Source organism: Gamsiella multidivaricata (genome assembly GCF_025024155.1).
Source record: "Gamsiella multidivaricata strain RSA 2152 chromosome Unknown BC939scaffold_58, whole genome shotgun sequence".
In the NCBI taxonomy this organism is placed as follows: Eukaryota; Fungi; Mortierellomycota; class Mortierellomycetes; order Mortierellales; family Mortierellaceae; genus Gamsiella; species Gamsiella multidivaricata.
In genome coordinates this window covers 69,553-89,046 of record NW_026251766.1, presented here as the reverse complement: position 1 = coordinate 89,046, position 19,494 = coordinate 69,553, and the positions used below count along the sequence as shown (strand labels likewise).

The 19,494-nt window shown below is 51.6% G+C and overlaps 6 protein-coding genes across 6 annotated transcripts; 4 read left to right on the top strand and 2 right to left on the bottom strand.

The window, feature by feature from the left end:
- Window positions 1-1,153: 1,153 nt before the first annotated feature.
- Window positions 1,154-3,170, bottom strand: BC939DRAFT_400092 (putative arginine--tRNA ligase, cytoplasmic; the record flags this gene model as incomplete). Its single annotated transcript, XM_051552520.1, has 3 exons — window positions 1,154-2,257; window positions 2,368-2,772; window positions 2,889-3,170. The coding sequence occupies 3 exons, from the start codon at window positions 3,168-3,170 to the stop codon at window positions 1,154-1,156; spliced, it is 1,791 nt and encodes a 596-aa protein (XP_051409544.1).
- A 994-nt stretch (window positions 3,171-4,164) lies between these two features.
- On the top strand, window positions 4,165-8,834 carry BC939DRAFT_459493 (uncharacterized protein). Its single transcript, XM_051556739.1, has 4 exons — window positions 4,165-5,264; window positions 5,364-7,151; window positions 7,260-7,444; window positions 7,547-8,834. Exons 1-4 carry the CDS (start codon window positions 4,339-4,341, stop codon window positions 8,728-8,730), a joined length of 4,083 nt encoding a protein of 1,360 aa, XP_051409543.1. The 5' UTR covers window positions 4,165-4,338; the 3' UTR covers window positions 8,731-8,834.
- A 369-nt stretch (window positions 8,835-9,203) lies between these two features.
- On the top strand, window positions 9,204-10,232 carry BC939DRAFT_459492 (SacI homology domain-containing protein). Its single transcript, XM_051556738.1, has 2 exons — window positions 9,204-9,545; window positions 9,717-10,232. The coding sequence occupies exons 1-2, from the start codon at window positions 9,284-9,286 to the stop codon at window positions 9,992-9,994; spliced, it is 540 nt and encodes a 179-aa protein (XP_051409542.1). The 5' UTR covers window positions 9,204-9,283; the 3' UTR covers window positions 9,995-10,232.
- Window positions 9,996-13,692, top strand: BC939DRAFT_250458 (Endonuclease/exonuclease/phosphatase). Its single transcript, XM_051550993.1, has 11 exons — window positions 9,996-10,250; window positions 10,348-10,447; window positions 10,572-10,630; window positions 10,736-10,802; window positions 10,937-11,351; window positions 11,526-11,823; window positions 11,933-12,122; window positions 12,237-12,487; window positions 12,597-13,061; window positions 13,172-13,226; window positions 13,316-13,692. Exons 1-11 carry the CDS (start codon window positions 10,167-10,169, stop codon window positions 13,597-13,599), a joined length of 2,268 nt encoding a protein of 755 aa, XP_051409541.1. The 5' UTR covers window positions 9,996-10,166; the 3' UTR covers window positions 13,600-13,692.
- A 62-nt stretch (window positions 13,693-13,754) lies between these two features.
- On the top strand, window positions 13,755-15,675 carry BC939DRAFT_250476 (uncharacterized protein). Its single transcript, XM_051550994.1, has 2 exons — window positions 13,755-13,879; window positions 13,966-15,675. The coding sequence occupies exon 2, from the start codon at window positions 13,996-13,998 to the stop codon at window positions 15,508-15,510; it is 1,515 nt and encodes a 504-aa protein (XP_051409540.1). The 5' UTR covers window positions 13,755-13,879; window positions 13,966-13,995; the 3' UTR covers window positions 15,511-15,675.
- A 1,920-nt stretch (window positions 15,676-17,595) lies between these two features.
- Window positions 17,596-18,700, bottom strand: BC939DRAFT_400103 (NMT1/THI5 like-domain-containing protein; the record flags this gene model as incomplete). The annotated part of the gene is made up of 2 exons (XM_051552521.1): window positions 17,596-18,018; window positions 18,098-18,700. The coding sequence occupies 2 exons, from the start codon at window positions 18,698-18,700 to the stop codon at window positions 17,596-17,598; spliced, it is 1,026 nt and encodes a 341-aa protein (XP_051409539.1).
- Between the last annotated feature and the right edge of the window lie 794 nt (window positions 18,701-19,494).

Here is a 19,494-nt window from a genome sequence, read left to right as displayed (position 1 = left end):
GGGTATATGAGACCTTCTGGGAGGTGTCGACAATTAGGTCTGGAGGTACGATCCTCGGAGGTTTGTCCTTCTTGCGCGACTTTGGCTTATCCGTCATGCCGGTCATTCCTGTGACGCCCGTCTGAGTATGTGTATTTGTGGCCGTTGTTGTGGTAGTGGTGCCTGCCTGGGTGTGCATGGTCTGGATATTTGTATTCGCGTTTGAGTGCAAGCCTCGGGAAGGCCCAGTTGTAGCGGTGCCTCCATCATATCGTTGAAGACCGACGTTGTGTCTCTGCTGCTGCTGGTGATGCGACAGTGTAGATAGTGGACCCGTGGGCGATAAAGCATGGTGTGGCCTTGTGTCCCTGGCGCCTCCAGAGTTATTGGCGAACGTAGGTGACTTAAGTGATGCTAGTGTTGTAGTAGAGCTGGAACCATTGCCAGTGCTGTGATGCCCTTGATGCTGCTGTAGCTGATATTGGTGCTGCTGCTGTTGTTGACGTTGCTGTTGGTTATGTTGAAGACGACCGGCGGTGTAGTGGTTAGTGCCGTCGAGTCGACTTGAGACTGGGAGCTGCTGGTATTGCAGCTTTCGCCCTGGCACTAGAGTAGCGGCCCCACTGGTTGCTGGAGCAGCAAACCTGGTCTTGGCAGCAGAAGCAGAGAAATCTGGGCCGACGGTGGAGACTGGGGCGGCTGGGGCCGCGATTGGGAGTGCAACAGAGGCCGTAGAAGACGCGGGTGGTTGATTCTGTTGCTGCTGGTTCTGGTTCGATGGCGCGATCTGGCGCCGAGGCAAGGCCGAGGGGGGTGTGTAGGGAGCCATCGATCGCGGGAAGGAAGGGAGGAAGGGGAGGGGAGGGAAGAGAAAGGAAGAGGAGGGAGGGGAAGGTGGTGGCGGGATGGATGAAGCGATGGGACGGATTGAAGGAACAGAAAGGGCAGAAGGGACAGAAGGGACCAAAGGCAGGGGCAGGGAAATGAGCGACCCCTTAACAGTAGCTTACATACACATCGCTGTCGCCGTCTTCGTCGGGGACTTCTCCTGAGAAGGAAAAAAAAAAGAAGTGGTCGCTGCTTTATCATGTGTACTTTATTTGAAGTCCTTCATCGGTGGATCCTCGTCAACTGCTGCTGCTGTTGCTGCTGTTGCTCCCGAGATCCCTCTCTTTTACATGCGCTCCTGGGGCTTCAGGTTCAGCAGACGCATGGCATTGCCGAGTGTGATGCGCGCGCTCCAGTACATAAACAGACGCGCCTCTGCAATATCCTTCTCCGCCCCCATCACGTACATTGACTCTAGTGCCTGCGAGACGTGGTGCGACAGCTTCATCGCGTATCCAACAATGTTCACCGGCTCAAACGTCCGCATCGTCTCACGCACAATCTGTGGATAACGCGCAATCATCGTGATCAGATCTGCAGCTGCACGCGAATCGCCCAGCTGGCACAAGTCCACGTTCGGGTTAACCTCCATCTCTGTTCTACGCTCGATCGAGCACAGACGCGCGTGCGCGTACTGGAGGTATGGGCCCGTGTCTCCTTCGAACGAGAACATGCGCTTCCAGTCAAAGTCGTAGTTCTTGATACGACGTGCCGATGCATCCTGAATCATGATAGCGGAGATTCCAATGTTGTCTGCAACTTCTAGAGGCTCCTCGATCTGTGCGTACTTGTGCTCATTCTTCTTCATCACGTCGTGCATCGCGTTCCGAGTCTCCTCCAGAATGTCTTCCAGGAACACAACTGTTCCTTTGCGGGTCGACATGCCTCCAACCATACCGAAGTTCAGGTGCGTGACCTTCTTGGCCCAATCGAATCCCATCAGCTCCAGAATTTTAAACAGCTGCTTCAGGTGCAGATCCTGCTGCGACGCGACGATGTAATACATGTGTTCGAATCCGTATTTTTCATAACGCTCCAATGCTGCTCCAATATCGCGGGTGATATAAAGTGTCGTGCCGTCCTTCTTCTGTACGACACAGATCCCAAGCTTGTACTTTGTGAGATCTACAATCAGGGCGCCATCTGACTCCGTAAGCAGCTTCTTCTCATGAAGCATCTTCAGCGCGCGATTCATGCCGTCCGTGACCTGGGACTCGCCAGAGTAGACGTCAAAAGCGATGTTGAGTCGCGCATAGATATCCTTGTATTTGACAATAGACAGATCGCGGAAGCGGGTCCAAATCTTGAGAGCTGCTTCGTCGCCATCCTCCATCTTCTTGAAGTATGCGCGAGCTTTATCGTGAACAGCCTCGTTCTCCTTGGCATCTTGCTATAACGGTAGAGCGACAAGACAGAGTGGAAAAAAAAAATGTTAATAAGAGCCCAATGGTTTCCTTACTAAATGATATCAGGGTACAAAACGGTTGCTTCTCAGCTTACGTTAATCTTAACATAAACGTCGAACAGGTGTTTGATGGGATCCTCCACCAGCTTTTCTTCAGATCCGTAACACTCGAAACCAACTGCCAACAGTCCGTACTGTTTGCCCCAGTCACCGAGATAGTTCATGCTGAGGGTGTCATATCCATTGGCCTGCAAGATGTTGCGCACAAAAGATCCGATGATGGTCGAGCGCAAATGTCCCGCATGGAATGGCTTGGCGATGTTGGGCGACGAGAACTCGACAATGACCTTCTTTTGCTGACCGAGGTTGTTGCCGCCCCAGCGTTCCTTGGTGCTGTAGATTTTCTTGAACAGGGATTGCGCCAACTTGATGTGGTTCAAGAAGAAGTTAACAAAGGGACCATCCGCCTTGGCAAGTTGGACATAATCGTTCAGTTGGAACTGGTGAAGATTGGAGAGAAGGAAGAAAGTTAAATATCGCTCATTTTTTGTTGTTTTCTTTTATGGTTGTCTTTATGATCGGGTGCGCCCATATATTTTACGCTTGCTCTTTGTACCTTCTCAACAATATCAGCAGCAATGGCGGAGGGGTTGTCTTTGAGCCTCAGACGGGGTACTGAGAGAGCAATGTGGCCGTTTTCTGATGCACGGGGGGCCTCGAGTGCCTCATAGAGGATCTTGATATCGACATCGATCAGGGTTGACAGCTGAGCTGCCAATACATTCTTGAAAGCATCCAACGGATCTGTTTCCGGGTCCGATCCTTCGATCTGAGGTACCTCCACCACAGAGCTCAGCTTTGCCTTTTCGGCCGCAGCAGCGGCCGCCTCGGCTGCCATGGCATCGTTTGCGTCCTTTATGGTCTTGTCCAGGGTCTCGACGGCCTTTTGGCACTCTGGACGTTCGTCCATACGAGCGATCCAGGCCGTGAACTTGTTCAGATCCTTGAGATTTGCAAGTAAGGAGTGGCTCTTGGTATAGGCAGTAATAGCACCCCAAACAGCGTAGTCGGCCAGCAGAGGTTTTGCGTCAGAAAGCAAGAAGGCAGTCGACGAGGTGTTGGCGGCGGTGGCGAGGGTTGTGATGTGTTTGGGGGTGGCGATGGTCTGGCGAACGATATCGAGGAATTCATCCTGAGCAGCGGCGAGGGTCAGGTCAGACTCGGAGTAGAGGGCGTTGTCGGGCGAGGTGAAGGTACGGACGAGAAAACGAGCGATGGCAACGGTGCTTGAGATCTTGACGGGTTTAGCAGCACCCTTGGGGATGAGCGATGTCGCTGAGGAGAGCTCTGGCCTGACGGGATGCAGGGTAATGGAGTCAGGGAGAGAGTTGAGAGCGGCGGCGATAGCCAGCAGGCCATAAGGGGCGTTGTTCAAGGGAAACGACAATGCCATCGTGAGGGAAGGGAGGGAGAGAGGGGCGGGGAGAGGGAAGGGCAGGGAAGGGCAGGGAAGGCGAGTGGTGGGAAAGGGAAAAAAGGAAAGGAGGGACGAGAGACCTTCTTTTGTTTACAGAAAAAAGGAGGAGCGGCGGGGGGCCGAGGTCCAAGGAATGGTGGCTTGTGGGCGTGACACATGTTGCATACTGCAGACTGCAGACTGCAGACTGCGGGCTGTGTATCTGTGTATCTGTGTATCTGTGTGCTGTGGACTGTGACTGGTTGGGGCAGACTGCCTTTTGTGTGTTTTCTTTTTTCGCTGTTGGGCGGCGCGTAACTCTGTTGTCTCTCCCCTCCCTCCCCGCCCTCGTCCCTCTTCGAGAAGCGCGTCTGACTTCTTCCCTCCCGCCCTCCTCTGCCTCCGCCCCCTCCTCTGCCGCTCCTCCTCCGCCGCTCCTCCTCCCCCACTCCCCACGCACTCTCCTCTCTCTCTCTCTCTCTCTCTCTCTTTCTCTCTCTCTTCTTCATCATCCCACTCTACGGGCCCCTCCCCCATCTCTTCTTCCTCCTCCCCCTCTTCTCCTCTACTTGCTCTTTCTCCTCTGTGCTCTGCCTGCCTCTTGCTATCCATGGCTCACCGAATGGACAAGGACCTGATGGCCCTCATGGGCATCGAGGACGAGGGCGGCGGCTGCAGCCAACCCACCGCTTTTGACAACGATCCCCCACAGGGTTCCCAGTCCACACAGGAGTCCATCCCCGACACTCTAACCCAGCACTCCTCCGCCTCCTCCGCCTCTTCCTTTTCTTCCTTGTCCTCAACCCTGCCTCGGCCTTCTCTGTTCTCCCCAGAGTTCAATCCCTTCGGCGTCCCCCCCTCCGCCAAGGCCAAGGCCCGTCTCCAAAGGTCATCCCAAAAGAAAAGCTCTTCCGAAAGAGATGCATCCTCCATGTTCAGTCCAACCCTCAGTCCACGCAAGGCCAAGGCCAAAGTCAAAGTCAAAGCCAAGGTCAAGACCAAGAAGCCAGAACAGCCCATCGAACACCGCTCGACTACCGCTCCATCGCCGCACTCGTACTCCTCCGCCTCTTCAGCGTCATCCACGACAGCTCATCCTCGGGCACGGACCACAGGCAGCCTTACTTCACCTCCATCCTCACTGGCACTGCAGAAACCGCCCATCATTTTCTCAGACAGCGACTCAGATATCAGCCCCATAGACGATCACGTCTCCAGTCTACGTAGCCGACGACGTCAAAAGGCCGCTCCAAGTGTTCATCTCTCCTTAGACGCTAGCATAGAACAGCACTCATCCACAAAGCCATCCAACACCCTCAGCGTCAACCCGCTCTTAGAGAACTTCAGCAGCGATTCTGATCAGGACAGAGAGATGTTGATAGCGAAAAGCGATCTCCCAAAGGCGCCGTCGCAGCAGGAAATTCTGCAGCTCCAAATGGACAAAGAGCACATGCTTAGAACTTCAGGCCTATCCGTTCACAAGCGCATCGTCAAAAAGGACCTTGATTCTTTATTAAGGAACCTTCAAACCGTCTCGTAAGTGTGGACCCGGTCGATCCCACCCGTACTAAAACGTATGTGCTCGACTAACAAGGGGGCGTCCTTTTTCTGCTCTGCATTGTCCTTTTTACTCAGAGATGATTCCGCCACAGTAAGGTCAAGTGGAAGCGTACGGTCATCATCAACCTTCCCTGCTGCAAAACGCAAGCCTCGGACAATCGTCCTGGATGAAAACTCAGACAACGATGCGGAACAGGATTCAGATCTATCTCAGGAATACATGCTGTGGAAACTCTCTATCACAAAGGCTGTCCTCACCGCCTCAATCTCAAAGGACAAGCAGCGCGGGATCATGAGGGATCTCAAGGCTCCCTCATCTATCTCTCTCGACAGACGACTGGAGATCGAGAGGATATTGCAAATGTCGCCTCTGTCCACGGAAATCCAAAACATGTCTCTGGAGGGCGATATGTCTCAATCCGCCTCAGCCTCGACTCAGGCCCTCTCCCCGCAAAAACCAACACATCATCGACGACGCTCATTGACATCACTCTCCAAACTTCAGAGGCCAGACACCATTGCGGACTTTCTTCAGTTCAAGGACAATTCAAGGCGCAGAGCCGACTTGACGAATCGGGAAAGGCGCAGAAAGCTGGACGAGGATGCTAAAATGTTCGGAACGTTTGTTTCTTCCGAGGACCGTGCTGCAGAGCAAATGGAGGCCGAACAAAAACAGAACCGAGGCCTTGGTGCCGACGAGGACGAGGACGAAGAGGATGCCAATGGGGCTGATGGTGATGCTGAAGATTACGATGGAGATTATGAGGATGGTGCAGCGACTGCGGCAATTAGTAAGGCCGCCCAGGGAGATGTCGAGGACATGGAATTCGGCAGCGCGGATGAAGCCCAAGAGTTTTCTGAGGAATCTGACGATGATCAAGCTGGCAATGATTTGAAGGTCAGGATCCCGTCCAATGAAAAAAATGAGGTTGGGGAGGAAAGTGAAGCCGAGAGCGAGGATGAAGGAGAAACTGGAGACAAGACTTTGAAGACGAAGCGACAACATTCGAAGCATACGGCCATCGATGACGACGACGATATCAAGGTGGTGTCCGTGGACAGAAGTCAGGCCCAGATCCATTTCGACAATGAGGATGATAGCAAAGGCTCGGACGGAAACGACGACGAGGGCGACAAAGTCAGTGGTTCTGAAGACAGCGATAATGAGGATGTGAGCGACCTCGAGGGGACTATGAATGACAAGGACAAGATTCAAGGACTCGGTCACTTTCACAGCGTAAGCCACGACCTTTACAAGTTTAAGAAGCAACCACGAGACCAAAAGACGATCCAGGACTTTGCCTCGACAGAATCATGTCCTATCTCCATTACGTCTGAGAAAAAGTCGAGCCAGCCTCTTTCAGGCGTTCTGGATCTTTTGTCAGGAAATTTTGCGACTTCGAGTGCGAAGCCACAGTCTTCTGATGCAGATGTTGCCCTAGCTATGGTCAACAGCGAGAACGATGACGGAGAAATACCCATCCGCCATCCTCGGCCGACAGATGCCTCCATTGCACCCACGGGAGGGACTCATACGTACGGACCAGGGAAACCAGAGAACGCATTTGATGTTCTGTCGAAATCCATGCAAAGGAGTGATTTCGAGGCCATTCATCTTGCCCCAGGCCTCCGGCGCCTTCAGAAAAGAGAACCTAAGCACACTCGAATCCCGATATCCAAAAATGAAAAATCAGCATTTATTGAGTACGAAGCTGAGGAAGAGGAGGATGAGTTCATGGGTATGGGTGGGATCGACTATGAGTCGGAAAATGAGCAGGACGAATACGATCTCGACGACGGTATGGTGGATACCAGCACAGCTCTCGATAGTCAAGACGTGGAGAATGTCCGCCAGTTACACATGTAAGTGTATTATCTGAACGTGCCATCGACATCATCGCGGCCGCTGATGTTACCTCAAGATTTTTGATTCTAATTCATCTTCACCGTGGCTCTCGTAAAACCATGTAGGAAACACGAGCAAGATCAGCATGAAAAAGATATCTCTGATTTAGTGCATGGGATCGCGGCCGGTAATCTGTGGAAGCGACGCCATGGACAGGGGGATGACCTGGATCTCTTTGATGAAGGAGATATGGATGGGCGATTTCAGAGAAAGAAGAAGCTTAAAGTCTCGGAAAAGTTTGAGAAACTCGGTAAGTTGTATCTCCCTGTCGGCCTGTAAAGACCTAGGGTTGCCATCTCAGGTCCACAACACTAACACGCTGAGTTCGTATTATCTTTGAAATTTGGACTAGCGGATAACCCGAACACGGCTGCGTTCGCAAAAGCGTTCCAAAAACATGTCGATGATGATCAAATGATCTTTCTTAGTGATCCTGACGATAGCGACCATGAGGCAGAGACAACAACAAAGGACGAGGTCGGCACCACACGATCATCGAACGACGATATCGATGATCAAGAAATGGAGGACGTTCAATCCGAGACGCGTAAATCTGAGAAGGCCAGGATTTCGCTGGGTCAGAAAGATGTGCAGCAGCGGCAACAAGTGAGGGAGGAAGAGGATGAGGACGAGGAGGAAGATGAACCACTGAACACTGACAAGAGGAAGGAACGGTTGCATTTGGCCAGACTGTACCAGTACGGAGGCCAAGAAAGTCTTGACGCTGCTATGGCCTCTTCGAAAACGATCGCTGCAATGACCAAAGGACAGACGCTGCCCTTCGATATCAAGGCGAACGAAAGTACCACAAGAGCCGAAGTCGAGCCTGCTGCAACGGCAACAACGTTGGACGACCGTCCTGCAAAGGACGATCCAATTGACGAGTTTAAGGAGACGATACGCCGATCTAAGACAATTCGAGATATCATGGAAGGCGTGGATGACCATGCGGAGCTGGCCAGTCAGTCCTCAATCAGCTCACAGAGGATCTCATCGTTAACCAGCAACATTCTGACCAGGATCATTGATCGGCCATCGCTAATTGACTCTTCTGGCACCGCAGGACCAGTTCAAGGAAGCGTCACGATGTTATCCGCAACAGACGAGAATATGCAGGTAATCGCACAACCGCGCATGGGTCCTCGCCAGAACTCGTCTTTCATGTCTGGAGAGCGACGGAGTCAGTTCCTCAGCACGGTCGGGGACGAGAGTCGCGGCTTACAGGGTGGAGGCAGAGTTGTCAAAGAAGTTAATCGCCGCAGGATGGCGTTCGCGACCACGAAAAAGACGGCCTCGTCAGTGTCACTGCTGGGTACGACCACCACAATGGCCATCGGCACGACATCAACCACCGCCAGCACAAGCACCAGCACAAGTGCCAGCCTTGTTTCGACAACGGAATTTCGGAGGCTACAATCGGCGATAACCAGTAGTACCACGGTGGCATCGACAACTGTCGGTAGTGTAGAGCGTGCACCTGTGGGGTCGAGTCGGATATTGGGCTCCCTTCCAGTTGAAGAGGATCCTTCGCTATGATCGTCTGCTGTATAGTGTCTCTGTTTTTCTCTGTCTGCGTACAAGTACTCTACTTGTCTAGCATCCCATTGTACCATATTCCACGTTAATTCAATAAACTATCTAACAAGTGTCTTGCCGCCATCCACACTTTTTACGCGCCCATGTTCAGCGTGTCCATGTCTTCAGAGCGTCCGTGCCTTCTATGCGTGTTCACCTTCACTGTTAACGACACTTCTCTCTTTCACTTGTACACCCAGACAGACGCACATAGTCTCCAGGGTCTCTTTGTCTGACAAAAAGATTGGTGAAGAGGCACCACGTACCGTGCCGATCAATTCACCATCATCCTTACCAGGTCCCATTTCTTCCTTTCTTCGTTAGTCCCTCGGCGACCTTGCTTATTATTTCGGTCGCCAAGTCGAGCTCTTATTTTTCGATCCGCTTCCGCTTGTGTCCTTTCCTCTCTTCATACTCTCCATAGACTTTACTTCCCCCCCCCCCCCTCCTCGCCCTACTCTTCACTTCTCCATTACCTATCTCACCTTCCCTCGGGGCCAATTTGTCTTCTGCCATGCAGTCTGAGGTCTATCTGTCCTCACATGGCCAGGATGCACGCACCATCGCCCTCAAGCCCTGTCCAGGAAGCCGTTTCGACTCTTCCGCCGACCAGGGTCACGTCCTCTATCTGGCCCCACACCATCAACCCACGCCCAACGGGCTACCCCAGGTCTCAGTCCGGCTCGAGCCTGCTGCTGATTTCCACCCGGGCTTCTACCGCAAAGTCCACAGTCGACCGGTCTATGGCTGCCTTGGCCTTATGCACCATGCACAAGGTTTGTATACACCTCCTCCGATGACCACTGAATGGACCACATTACATCCTCTTTTTCGCTGATGTCGCCGTCGATGCTGTCGATGCTGTCGACGCTCTTGTTGCTACTGTTGCTATTATTGGTATTAATTTTGACATCTCTCGCTCTTTCCTCTGGCATTGCAACTACCAGACACTTTTATTGCCCTCGTAACAGGATGCGTCAAGGTCGGTGACCTTCGACTGGGCGAAACTGTCTACAGGATTGTAGCCGTCAAGTTCTTCTCCCTCACAGGGAATACGCCTGACGAGGACATGATCCCAGCACCCTACAATCCAGAGACAGCTAGCGAGAACGAAGGCCCGACCATGATGCCCCACCCCTGTCGCGACCTTGAAAAAGTCCTCTGCAACGGCGCCTTCTTCTTCTCACCACAGTTCGACCTCACCCGTTCGATCCAGTCGCGGTAAGTCGTCGTTGTTTACTTCAATCATTCAATACGTTTACATTACGGCGCGCAGGTGTCTATAGCATCTCTGTTTATTGTGTTTATTTTCGTGCTTCGTCCATAGGGCACTCAAGCTGCACGAGAAACAGAGCGCCGAGTCAAATCTTAACTACGACGAACGATTCCTGTGGAACATGTTCATGTTGAAGGAGCTGCTCGTCTTCAGATCACATCTGGATGAACAGGAGCGCGAAGAGCTGGACTCTGGAGGGCTCTTGGTATGTGCTGCTTCTCAGCAACCATCGCCGCTGGGAATCAAATGTTCTGGCTGGGATAGCTGACGGCACGGATACTGACGCGGTATCGATTGTCTAGGTCCATATCATCCAAGGATATGTCGGATGTCAGCCTTTTCGGACAGCTGCAACACAGGGACAGATCTCGGTCATTTCAAGACTGAGCTCAAAACGCGCAGGTAAAGCACATGCTGACACTTGCAGCGAGGGCTCGCGGCCGGCCCGTAATCACTTATTCTACGCAGCACAATCTTGCTCACTTTCTCGTCCTTCGTAAAAAAAAAAAAAAAAAAAAAAAACTAGGAATGCGGTATAAAACTCGAGGCATTGATGATAACGGAAACGTGGCGAACTTTGTAGAGGTAAGCGCACCTTGATATCCTAAAGCAGCGTGGTCTTTGGTCACCCCAGCATGCGAATTTGCTTGTGGATCTTAACGTGTGCATCATTTTATCTATCCTCTCTAGACCGAAACCGTCATATCCAATACAGAGTGGTGCTTTTCATACACGCAAATCCGGGGGAGTGTGCCAGGTTAGTCTGCATAGAAGACGCATTGCGATGGGCCTGTTTTGAACTGCAGCAGTCGGTATAAGGACACCTCCCAATGAGATGGTGTACGTTTTCATCGCAACACAGGCTAACTTCTGCAATAACCTTGGATATAGTATTCTGGGAGCAAGAGGGCTTGCAACTGGCGAGTCATAAAATTCAGCTTTCGAGAGGCTCCGAGGCCACCAAACCGGCCGTACGGCGGCATTTTGAGGAACTTATCCAAAAATACGAAGACATCCACATCCTCGACTTGTTGGGCACCAAGGATCAAGGCGAAATAACACTTTCACAAGAGTACAGGAGCCAGGTTGAGGACTTGGGCCCCTTATTGAGGCACCTTCATATGACTAGGTTTGACTACCACTCTCAAGTAAAGGGCGGGAATTACGAACAGATCATGGCGCTGCTGAACCATGTGCGTGGGGCTTCAGAGCGCTACGGATACTTTTACCACGACCTGCTCTCCAACACAATCGTGCAGACCCAGCGTGGAGTCTTCCGAACCAGCTGCCTAGACTGTCTTGATAGGCAAGTATCTAACCTGACACACACACACACACACACACACACACACACACACACACACACACACACACACACACCTATGCACCATGGAGTAGTAACTGCTCGACTATTCAATCAAAAGCCCAACAAGCGCTAATAGTATATAATCAATCTCTCTCTACTCCCGATCGCTCTTAGGACGAATGTTATCCAAAGCAATCTTTCTAAAGAGGCCGTGGAGCTTCTGCTTCACAATGTCCTCCCTCAAGACAGTCGGTTTGGAAGTCTCATGTCGATGCACTCGGAGCTTTGGGCAGACAACGGTGATCTGTTGTCCAAGATCTACACGGGCACAGGAGCTCTCAAGTCCGAGGTCACCCGTTCAGGCAAAATGTCCTTTGCTGGTATGCTGGGGGATGCCACCAAGTCGCTCAACCGATTTGTCATTAACAACTTTCAGGATAAAGATCGCCAGGAGGTCATTGATTTGTTGCTGGTAAGGGCGTGTAAGAAAGTCGACTGCTGGTCGGACTGAATTTTGCGGTCGATCCCTGAGGTGATAGGAAAAGGTTATTCAGACTGTATGTGTGAATTTTGTGCCATAGGGGAAAATGTCGCATCAAAGACCTGTAGCGATTCACGACCCGGTTCACGACTCGATTGAATCCGAGATGAAGGCTCGTATCGGAGAATACTCTCAAAAAATACAGATCGATGTCTTCGTGGGCACCTACAACCTCAATGGAAAGCTACCTTCGGGCGACTCTTTGGATGCCTGGCTCTGCTTTGACAAAGGCATGTGAGATTCTTCAGCTTGAGTGCTCGCTACGGATTTTATGGGCAGCGAACCAAACTTGTCCACGGGTTTTGGCAAGGTCTAACAGATGAAATCGTCCTTGGAATGTTTAGAGGTTCCGGAGCCCGACATGTACGTGATTGGATTTCAAGAGATCGTCAAGTTGACGGCCAGGCAGATTGCGGTGACGGACGAAAACAAGCGGCGGACCTGGGAACAAGAAGTTGAAAAGACTATCAACCGAAAGAGTAGAGCACGATATATTCAGCTGCGTTCCGTCCAACTCGTCGGTGCAGCCCTAATGATCTACGTCAAGGAGCAGAACGTACCATCAATTCGTAACGTCGAGTGTTCTATCAAAAAGGTATTACTGAATACGATCAGCCAAGATACGGTGCCTTCTTGCTCTATTTTTGTTGTCAGAAAAACATGCCTGCTAACGGGCGTCTACTGTTTTCCAATATCATGTGTAGACTGGCTTGGGCGGCATGGCAGGGAACAAAGGAGCAGTGGCCATCCGCATGGATTATTACGAAACATCTCTCTGCTTGGTCACCTCGCATTTGGCCTCAGGACAGGACAATCTTCAGGAGAGGAATGATGACTTTCATACGATCAATAACGGCATTACCTTTGCAAGAGGTCGCGACATATCGAGCCATGATATTATTCTTTGGTGCGGCGACTTCAATTACCGTGTCGACATGGAAAACGATCAAATCCGTGCATTGGTTAGTCAGGGCAACTACTTTGAAATATTTCGCTGCGACCAATTAAAGAGGTCCATTGACTATGGCGAGGCGTTCTACGGCTACAAGGAAGGAATCATTGCTTTTGCGCCGACATATCGTTATGACATTGGAACGGACAACTACGATACCAGCGAGAAATACCGCGCGCCTGCTTGGACGGATCGTATTCTTTATCGGGGTAGAGGCGTAAGTTTTACAATCATACGAGACTTTGTCCAGCGTACGGAAGTATCCTGCCTTTTGAATGATCATTCTTCTAAGTAACTTCTATCTCTCTTTCTTTTCTGGTCTGTTAGATCTATCAAACAAGTTACGAGCGCGCTGAACAACGCACATCTGATCACAGACCAGGTAAGGGGGGTGTCGGAAAAGAGCTTATCTGTTCGGCTGTGAAGCAGCATGTTCTCACATGTGTCGATGTTGGTGGCATTTGCTCCTAGTCATGTCGATGTTTGTGCTCGAGCTGACAACGCTGGACACGGAAGCCAAGGAAAAGATGGAGGATACTCTTTATCGTAAGAGCTCCAGTAAATCTCTTGCCATCGGAACATTGGCGGCCAAGAATGGTGCTGGACTTGGGCCCCGAGGGCTGTTGGTTGCTCCAGAAAAGCTGCGAAGTGAAGTTGGACCTAAATACGATCGAGTGTCTCAGAACGCAGGTAAAGTACTGCTGTCCAAAAGCACCATTAACGCAGGTCTTTCAACATCGGATGTCTCCGTGTAGGTGGAAGCGACGATACTGATTCGATTTCTGTTTTCCTATCTGCGAATGCAGGACCGAGGCCTAGTTCTGGAACGCATCAATGGTGGAACGACCCTTTGGATAAAGGCGTCAAGCGAATCCCCTCCTCCAACAAGAACCCGTTCGTGGGCGACCAGATAATCACAGAGAATACGGTGACCAACCCTATGTCATTAAAACCGGCTCTATCAGCATCCACCACCAAAAAGCCCGCAATCGATCTCCTTGGCGGTATGAGGAGAATCCTGAATTGAAAGAGGAAATGATATAAGCATGCATGGCGCAGTGATCAACCGCGGGTGACTGAACTAACCAGCTCATTACTCTAAACACTCTGGTTCTACAGACCTGGCTAGTGCAAATCCTAATGTGCCTGTCATGTCCACAACACTCAGCAATCCAAGCTCGGCGCGGACTGGTTTGGCGGGTATGAATGCGCTAGACAATCAGGAGAAGGCGAATTCGCATCCCTCAATTTCACCTGCGGTAATCAATAAGAGAAGCGCGCCTCCTCCTCCGACAAAGCGCAGGATCGACGTTCCCCTTACAACCTTGCCTGCCTCCTCAAATATCCACAAGGACGTACCCATGCGGAGAGCTGCCCCACCGCCTCCAAGGAGAAATGGCGGCGTGGGTGCGTCCACGGCCGACGTTGATGATGACGATGATGATGATGACGATGATGATGATGATGATGATGATGATGGTTATACCGGAGAGGAAGGGGACGACCGGAATGGCGCCGCTGATGCTGCCATGGACAAAAAAGACAGTATCAGGGTGTCTGGAAGAATCGGCCCATCTGCAATCAATGGTGTCAGAAACGATATTGAGTTGATTCGGCCCCGTGTGTCAACAGTTTCTTCGAATTTGTCCTCTACTGCATTGCCCTCATCGGTGTCAATAGCGACAGTCGCAGCCAATAAGTCCAAGGTCCTGTTGCCTGGGTTCGATCAGCGTGGACATGGTCAGCACCAGATTGGGTCTGGACCCTCTATTGCATCCATGGGTCTTGGATCTGCTGGCAGTAGCGCGGGTCTAATTCCTGCCCACAATGGCAGTGTGTCTCAGCGGACAAAAGGATTCGATGGCAAGCCAGACTCGGCATTTTCAGCAAAACGGTCAACACCAAGCTCAGCATTTGGATTGTCGGCATCAGGATCGACACCGTCCGCATCCACATTGTCCAAGGGCGATAATGCAGTAGTCAGAACCACTGTTGTCCCGGTTGACAGAGAGGGGCAAGAAGAGGACGACAGATTAGCGGTGCCGTCGGTCTCTGAATTGAAGAAGAGCTTTGCAACGGCTGCGCCAAGCAAGGGCGCTTCACCTCCCGCAAGATCAGATACGGCAAGGACAAGTGTATCGCCATCTTTGACTCGTGTTCCATCCAAGATGATTAATGCTCCGAGCACGAGTGGTATAAGGACGAGCGAGGGGCAAACAGTGACACCGGTGGTCCGGATAGTCAAGCCGCTAACATTCTCTGGGTCGGCAGTGACGCCGTCGCCATCGTCATCGTCGTCGTCTTCCAGAGGAGCTTCCAAGCCCTTGGCAGGGACAGCGTCCAGGAACAGGGAAAAGGCAATTGAATTAGAGCCTGTTCTTGCGGAGGGGAATAGACATGTACATCCACATATAGAGGAAAGTGAGACTGAGGCGGCGGATGTGAAACCGGCTACTGGGTCCGTGAAGCAGGCGATCGCAGCTCTGAAGGTCAATGCAGGCACGGAAGCAACAGTGCAGAGATCAACAGCAGCTGAGAATTCAACAGGCAGGAGGGACAGCAAGCCAGACGGAGGTGACGACAAGGTGTCGAGGGAGGAGACGAAGACGAAGGAGGAGGGGGAGGGAGAAAAGGTGGATGCGTTTGCGTTCTGGAAGGGTAAATAATATGCGAATAGAGGACACGGCTGTACAATTTCAAATATACGCGATACCGCCACCTAGACTCTAAGGATTTCCTTTACCAACCTGGAGTGGCACAGCGACTTTATTTGCCTTTGAAGCGGCCTCTGTCATGAACCTGCGCACCCTTCTTCTTTCCCAATTTCCCCTTACCAAACAACGGACGCGCGGCACTGATGGACCAAGTCTTGATGCATAGCGACGCGGCTGTTTTTCTGTTCAGACAGGGTGATTCTCAAACCTTGCAGCCTGACTAGTTCACAGAAATATTCCGCGCGCTCTGGCTCAGGCGTCAACGGTTCCCTCATGATGAAATGGGAAGGGACAAAACCAGATGGGATTTGGAACATAATTCGCTTCGACAGAGTCCGCGCCACTGCCTACTGGTGCAGCCGAGACGACAACCACAGCACGTAGGACGACAGCAAACTGGGCTCACCATGACAACGGGACCGATTTTAACGCGATCTGGAGCTATATTATGCTCACAAATGAACGTCCTCCATGATCACTGGAACCTCTAGATACGCTTGTTATGCGGAAACGTATACAAAAAAAAAAAAAAAAAAAAAAAAAGTTCGTCATAATGTCCATTCAACCAAACCCCACTGGCTTCGGTCACAATCAAGCGATCCAATGATGAACATTATTCTCAACAGCCACAAAAAAGAGAAAAAAGAGATAAATCTGCCGTCTGTAATTTATTTCGGCGCTTGGGGGATCTGGTAATGCAGTAAAAGAAGGGGCCATATGTACAAGAGATCTGCTGCTACCATAGCCGTCGAAATAAGAAAAAGCCGCGGTAAAAGGGAGCATGGAGGGGGGGAGGGGGGAAGGAAAATTGCGCGCTGCTGTTCTGACCGAGTCCGAGAAAAACAAGAAAAAGAAAGTTATTTGGTCGGGGCATGCTCCTCAGACGCGTGGATGGCCTGCTCTGTGGAGCAGTTGCAGTCGTAAGCGTGGCCGCACATCTTGGATCCGCTCATCGGCGCCTCGATGTTGCTTTGACCGGAGGGCGTCTCTGGAGGTTGGCCCTCGGAGGTCTGGTCCGTGGAGCGCTGCTGGCCCGGTTGCATTTTGCCATGGCCCAGCTTGGCGCTGGCCTGGGACTCCTTTTTGTCGTCGGAGGAGCGCTGGTTCAGGCTGGACTGGTCCGAGCGTTTGGTTGTGTCTTTGTCCATGGGGGATGGGTGTGTGGGGGGGGGAGTGAGGCTGCTGTGTAGGAGTGGAGGTGCTGTGTGGGGAGGGTGAAGATGCTGTGTAAAGCCGAGGATGGAGGGCAGAGGGGGGAACGGGTGTTTGTGGAGATATAAAAACGAGTGCGGGGTGAGACACGAGGCCCGCTGTCTCAATAGGGGAAAATCCCTCAGCGGGGGGAGCGCCTGCCCATTGGCCAGGTTCAGTCTGTGGCGATCCTGCAGGGCGGCTGAGTGGCGCTGATCCGCCTGGCCGGGGAAATGGACGTGAGCTCGAGGGGCCGCCCAACCTTAACGCGCCTGCCGCACTCCTTTTCGGGATATCTTTTTCACGTACTGGGCTGCAATGACAACAGGAGGACGAGAGTGTAAGCGCAATGCTCTTTCCTCTGTCCTTGACGCAATGTGGACAAAGAACCCTAATCGACTCTGGCTGCCGCATCATCTGCTTCCAGACAAGGTGGAGAGGGGGTCATCCGCTTCAGAATGTGCATAGTAACATCATCGAGGCAACTTGGTTTTATTCAATAAAGCATGCTGAGACTCTTGAGATAGAACATAGTGCATAGTTGAGACTGGTCAACGCTTCCCTTCGCAGGCATGACCCTGATCAGGTAATGAGAGTGTAATCTCAGTCACGTAGAATGCCTTTCACAGCAGACACGGACACCCCTAGCGTTGACCATAGTCTATGTTATTGCACGCCGAAGGAATTGGGCAGGTTTGGATCCCAGGCAATATCCATAGTAAGCAGTGCGGCAGGAGAATCAAAGAAGTAGAGAAACGGTTAGTATCAGTTTTCGCAATGACGGAATGCATCTCAGGCGGGCAAAAAAAAAAGTACGTACCCAAAAAGATTTTTACCTTGTCCTACTCAGGCTCGGATGGCTACAGGAGCCACCGCAGAACTGTGAGGGACCTTCGCCAACACGCCCGTATCGACAGTCGGGTTAACAAATCCTGCAGGCGACTCGGGTTCCTTAGGCCAGGACAGGAACTCGTTTGTCTGGTTCTGAACAAAGCTGTCGTCCACGATTCCTAGGCGCTTGCAGTACTTGGTAACCTTGTCCCAGTCGCGCTGCACGTTCTTCAAGTCGTGCGACATGTAGCGGAATGATCGCTGGAATATCTTGCGGTTCACCTCGCTGTGCATGTGGGGCTTCATCTCCACAAACAGTTCATAGGCCGCGGCCGGCTGCGCAAACATGTAGTCCGTCGCCCGTTTCACTGCCTTCATGAAAGCCGTAACCTTCTCGGGGTTGTTCTGGATGAACGTCTCGTTACCGATGAACAGGATCTAAGAGGGATTCGGATTAGAATTTTGTAGGAAAGGAATAAATAGAGGGAAACGAAGGGATGTGCAGAGGGGACATTACCGAGCAGAAGCAGCAGCATCCCAGATCAGCAAGCTCGTCAATACGCAGCATTCGAACATCGTCGCGAGAACGGCCCTGTTGAACGGACCATTCCTCGAGCTCAACCATCTGGACGTTTTCGAGACCGATACCAGCATCGATCTCGCCACGGATGATGGCGCCGGTGACGTTCATACCGACGCGAACGGCCGTGTAATCCTCTGGAGTCATGCCGTAGTGGCGGGTCAACTCGTCCAGCTGGATCTTGCCAAACTCGCCAACGTAGCCAATGCGCTTGCCGCGCAAGCTCTCGAACTCGGTCGTGATTCCGCTCTTGGAGGCAATGTACACCACACCCGTGAAGGGCTCGTCCAAGAAAGTGCCAATTGACTTGATCGGGAAGCCCCTGGCCTTTCCAGCGATGGTGTGGATCATGGCCTTGCAGCCCAGGTCCACCTTGCCGGAACCAATGATCTCCGTCACATCAGAAGGGTTGTTGGGCTCGAGGATAGCGACCTTGACACCTTCTTGTGTGAAGAAGTCGAGCTTCTCCGCTAAAAAGAGAGGAAGATGATACGGCGTAGCGTGCCAGTTCAGTAAGCAAGTGATTTTATCAGTCGACATGAGGGGCGTTAAAGAGTTGGGTGAGGAACATACAGCAGCTGTGCTCTCTGTTTTATACTGTATACTGGATCTTGCAGCCGTTCCCACGGTCATCGTGAGTCAACGGGACCAGGTGTTCAACGTCCTCTCTAGGCTATCTCCCCCTCATGCAATTGTTTGTATATGATAATCTCTGGAAGTATTCAGTCTCTGGTCGCGAGTTGACCACAATCGGGTCCCCCCTCCCCATCAAAAAAGAAAAAAAAAAAAAAAAAAAGAAAAAAAAGAACCAATGGTAGGAACTAGTACTTCAACACGTAATGAGCAATCTGTCCTCTCCCATCGTTTTGATGATAAGGAGGGGACAAAGTAGTAGGGCTGAGTATGGCCATGCGAGGTGTCTGGCACCGTATGTACATCATAGTCTATCCTACAAGCGGAGTTTTCAGTTCTCCCATGGATGAGTCAAGGCGGGGGTACACGGTTACAATAGACGACCACTCATCCCCTTTGCTGGGCGTATGCGAATGGCTTCTTTTTTTTTCTTTTTTTTTAATGCGCGCAGGCTGCATTGGCGTGTGCGAGGGAGGGGTACGCTGTGTCCTTGTTGTCTATCATCTTCGAGCGTTTGAAGCACTTCGACTTTCAGCAGCTCCTTCTTTGCACTTCCCTCTCGCCTATCATGTATTACTGCCTCGTTCTCGTCCTCTTCTTCCTCCTCTTCATCATCATAGTCATTAATAAGATCTAGAGCGGCAGCCCCCGAACTTGAGCAGCTTCTACTTCTTCTGCTTCAAATCTTATGATGCTAAGGA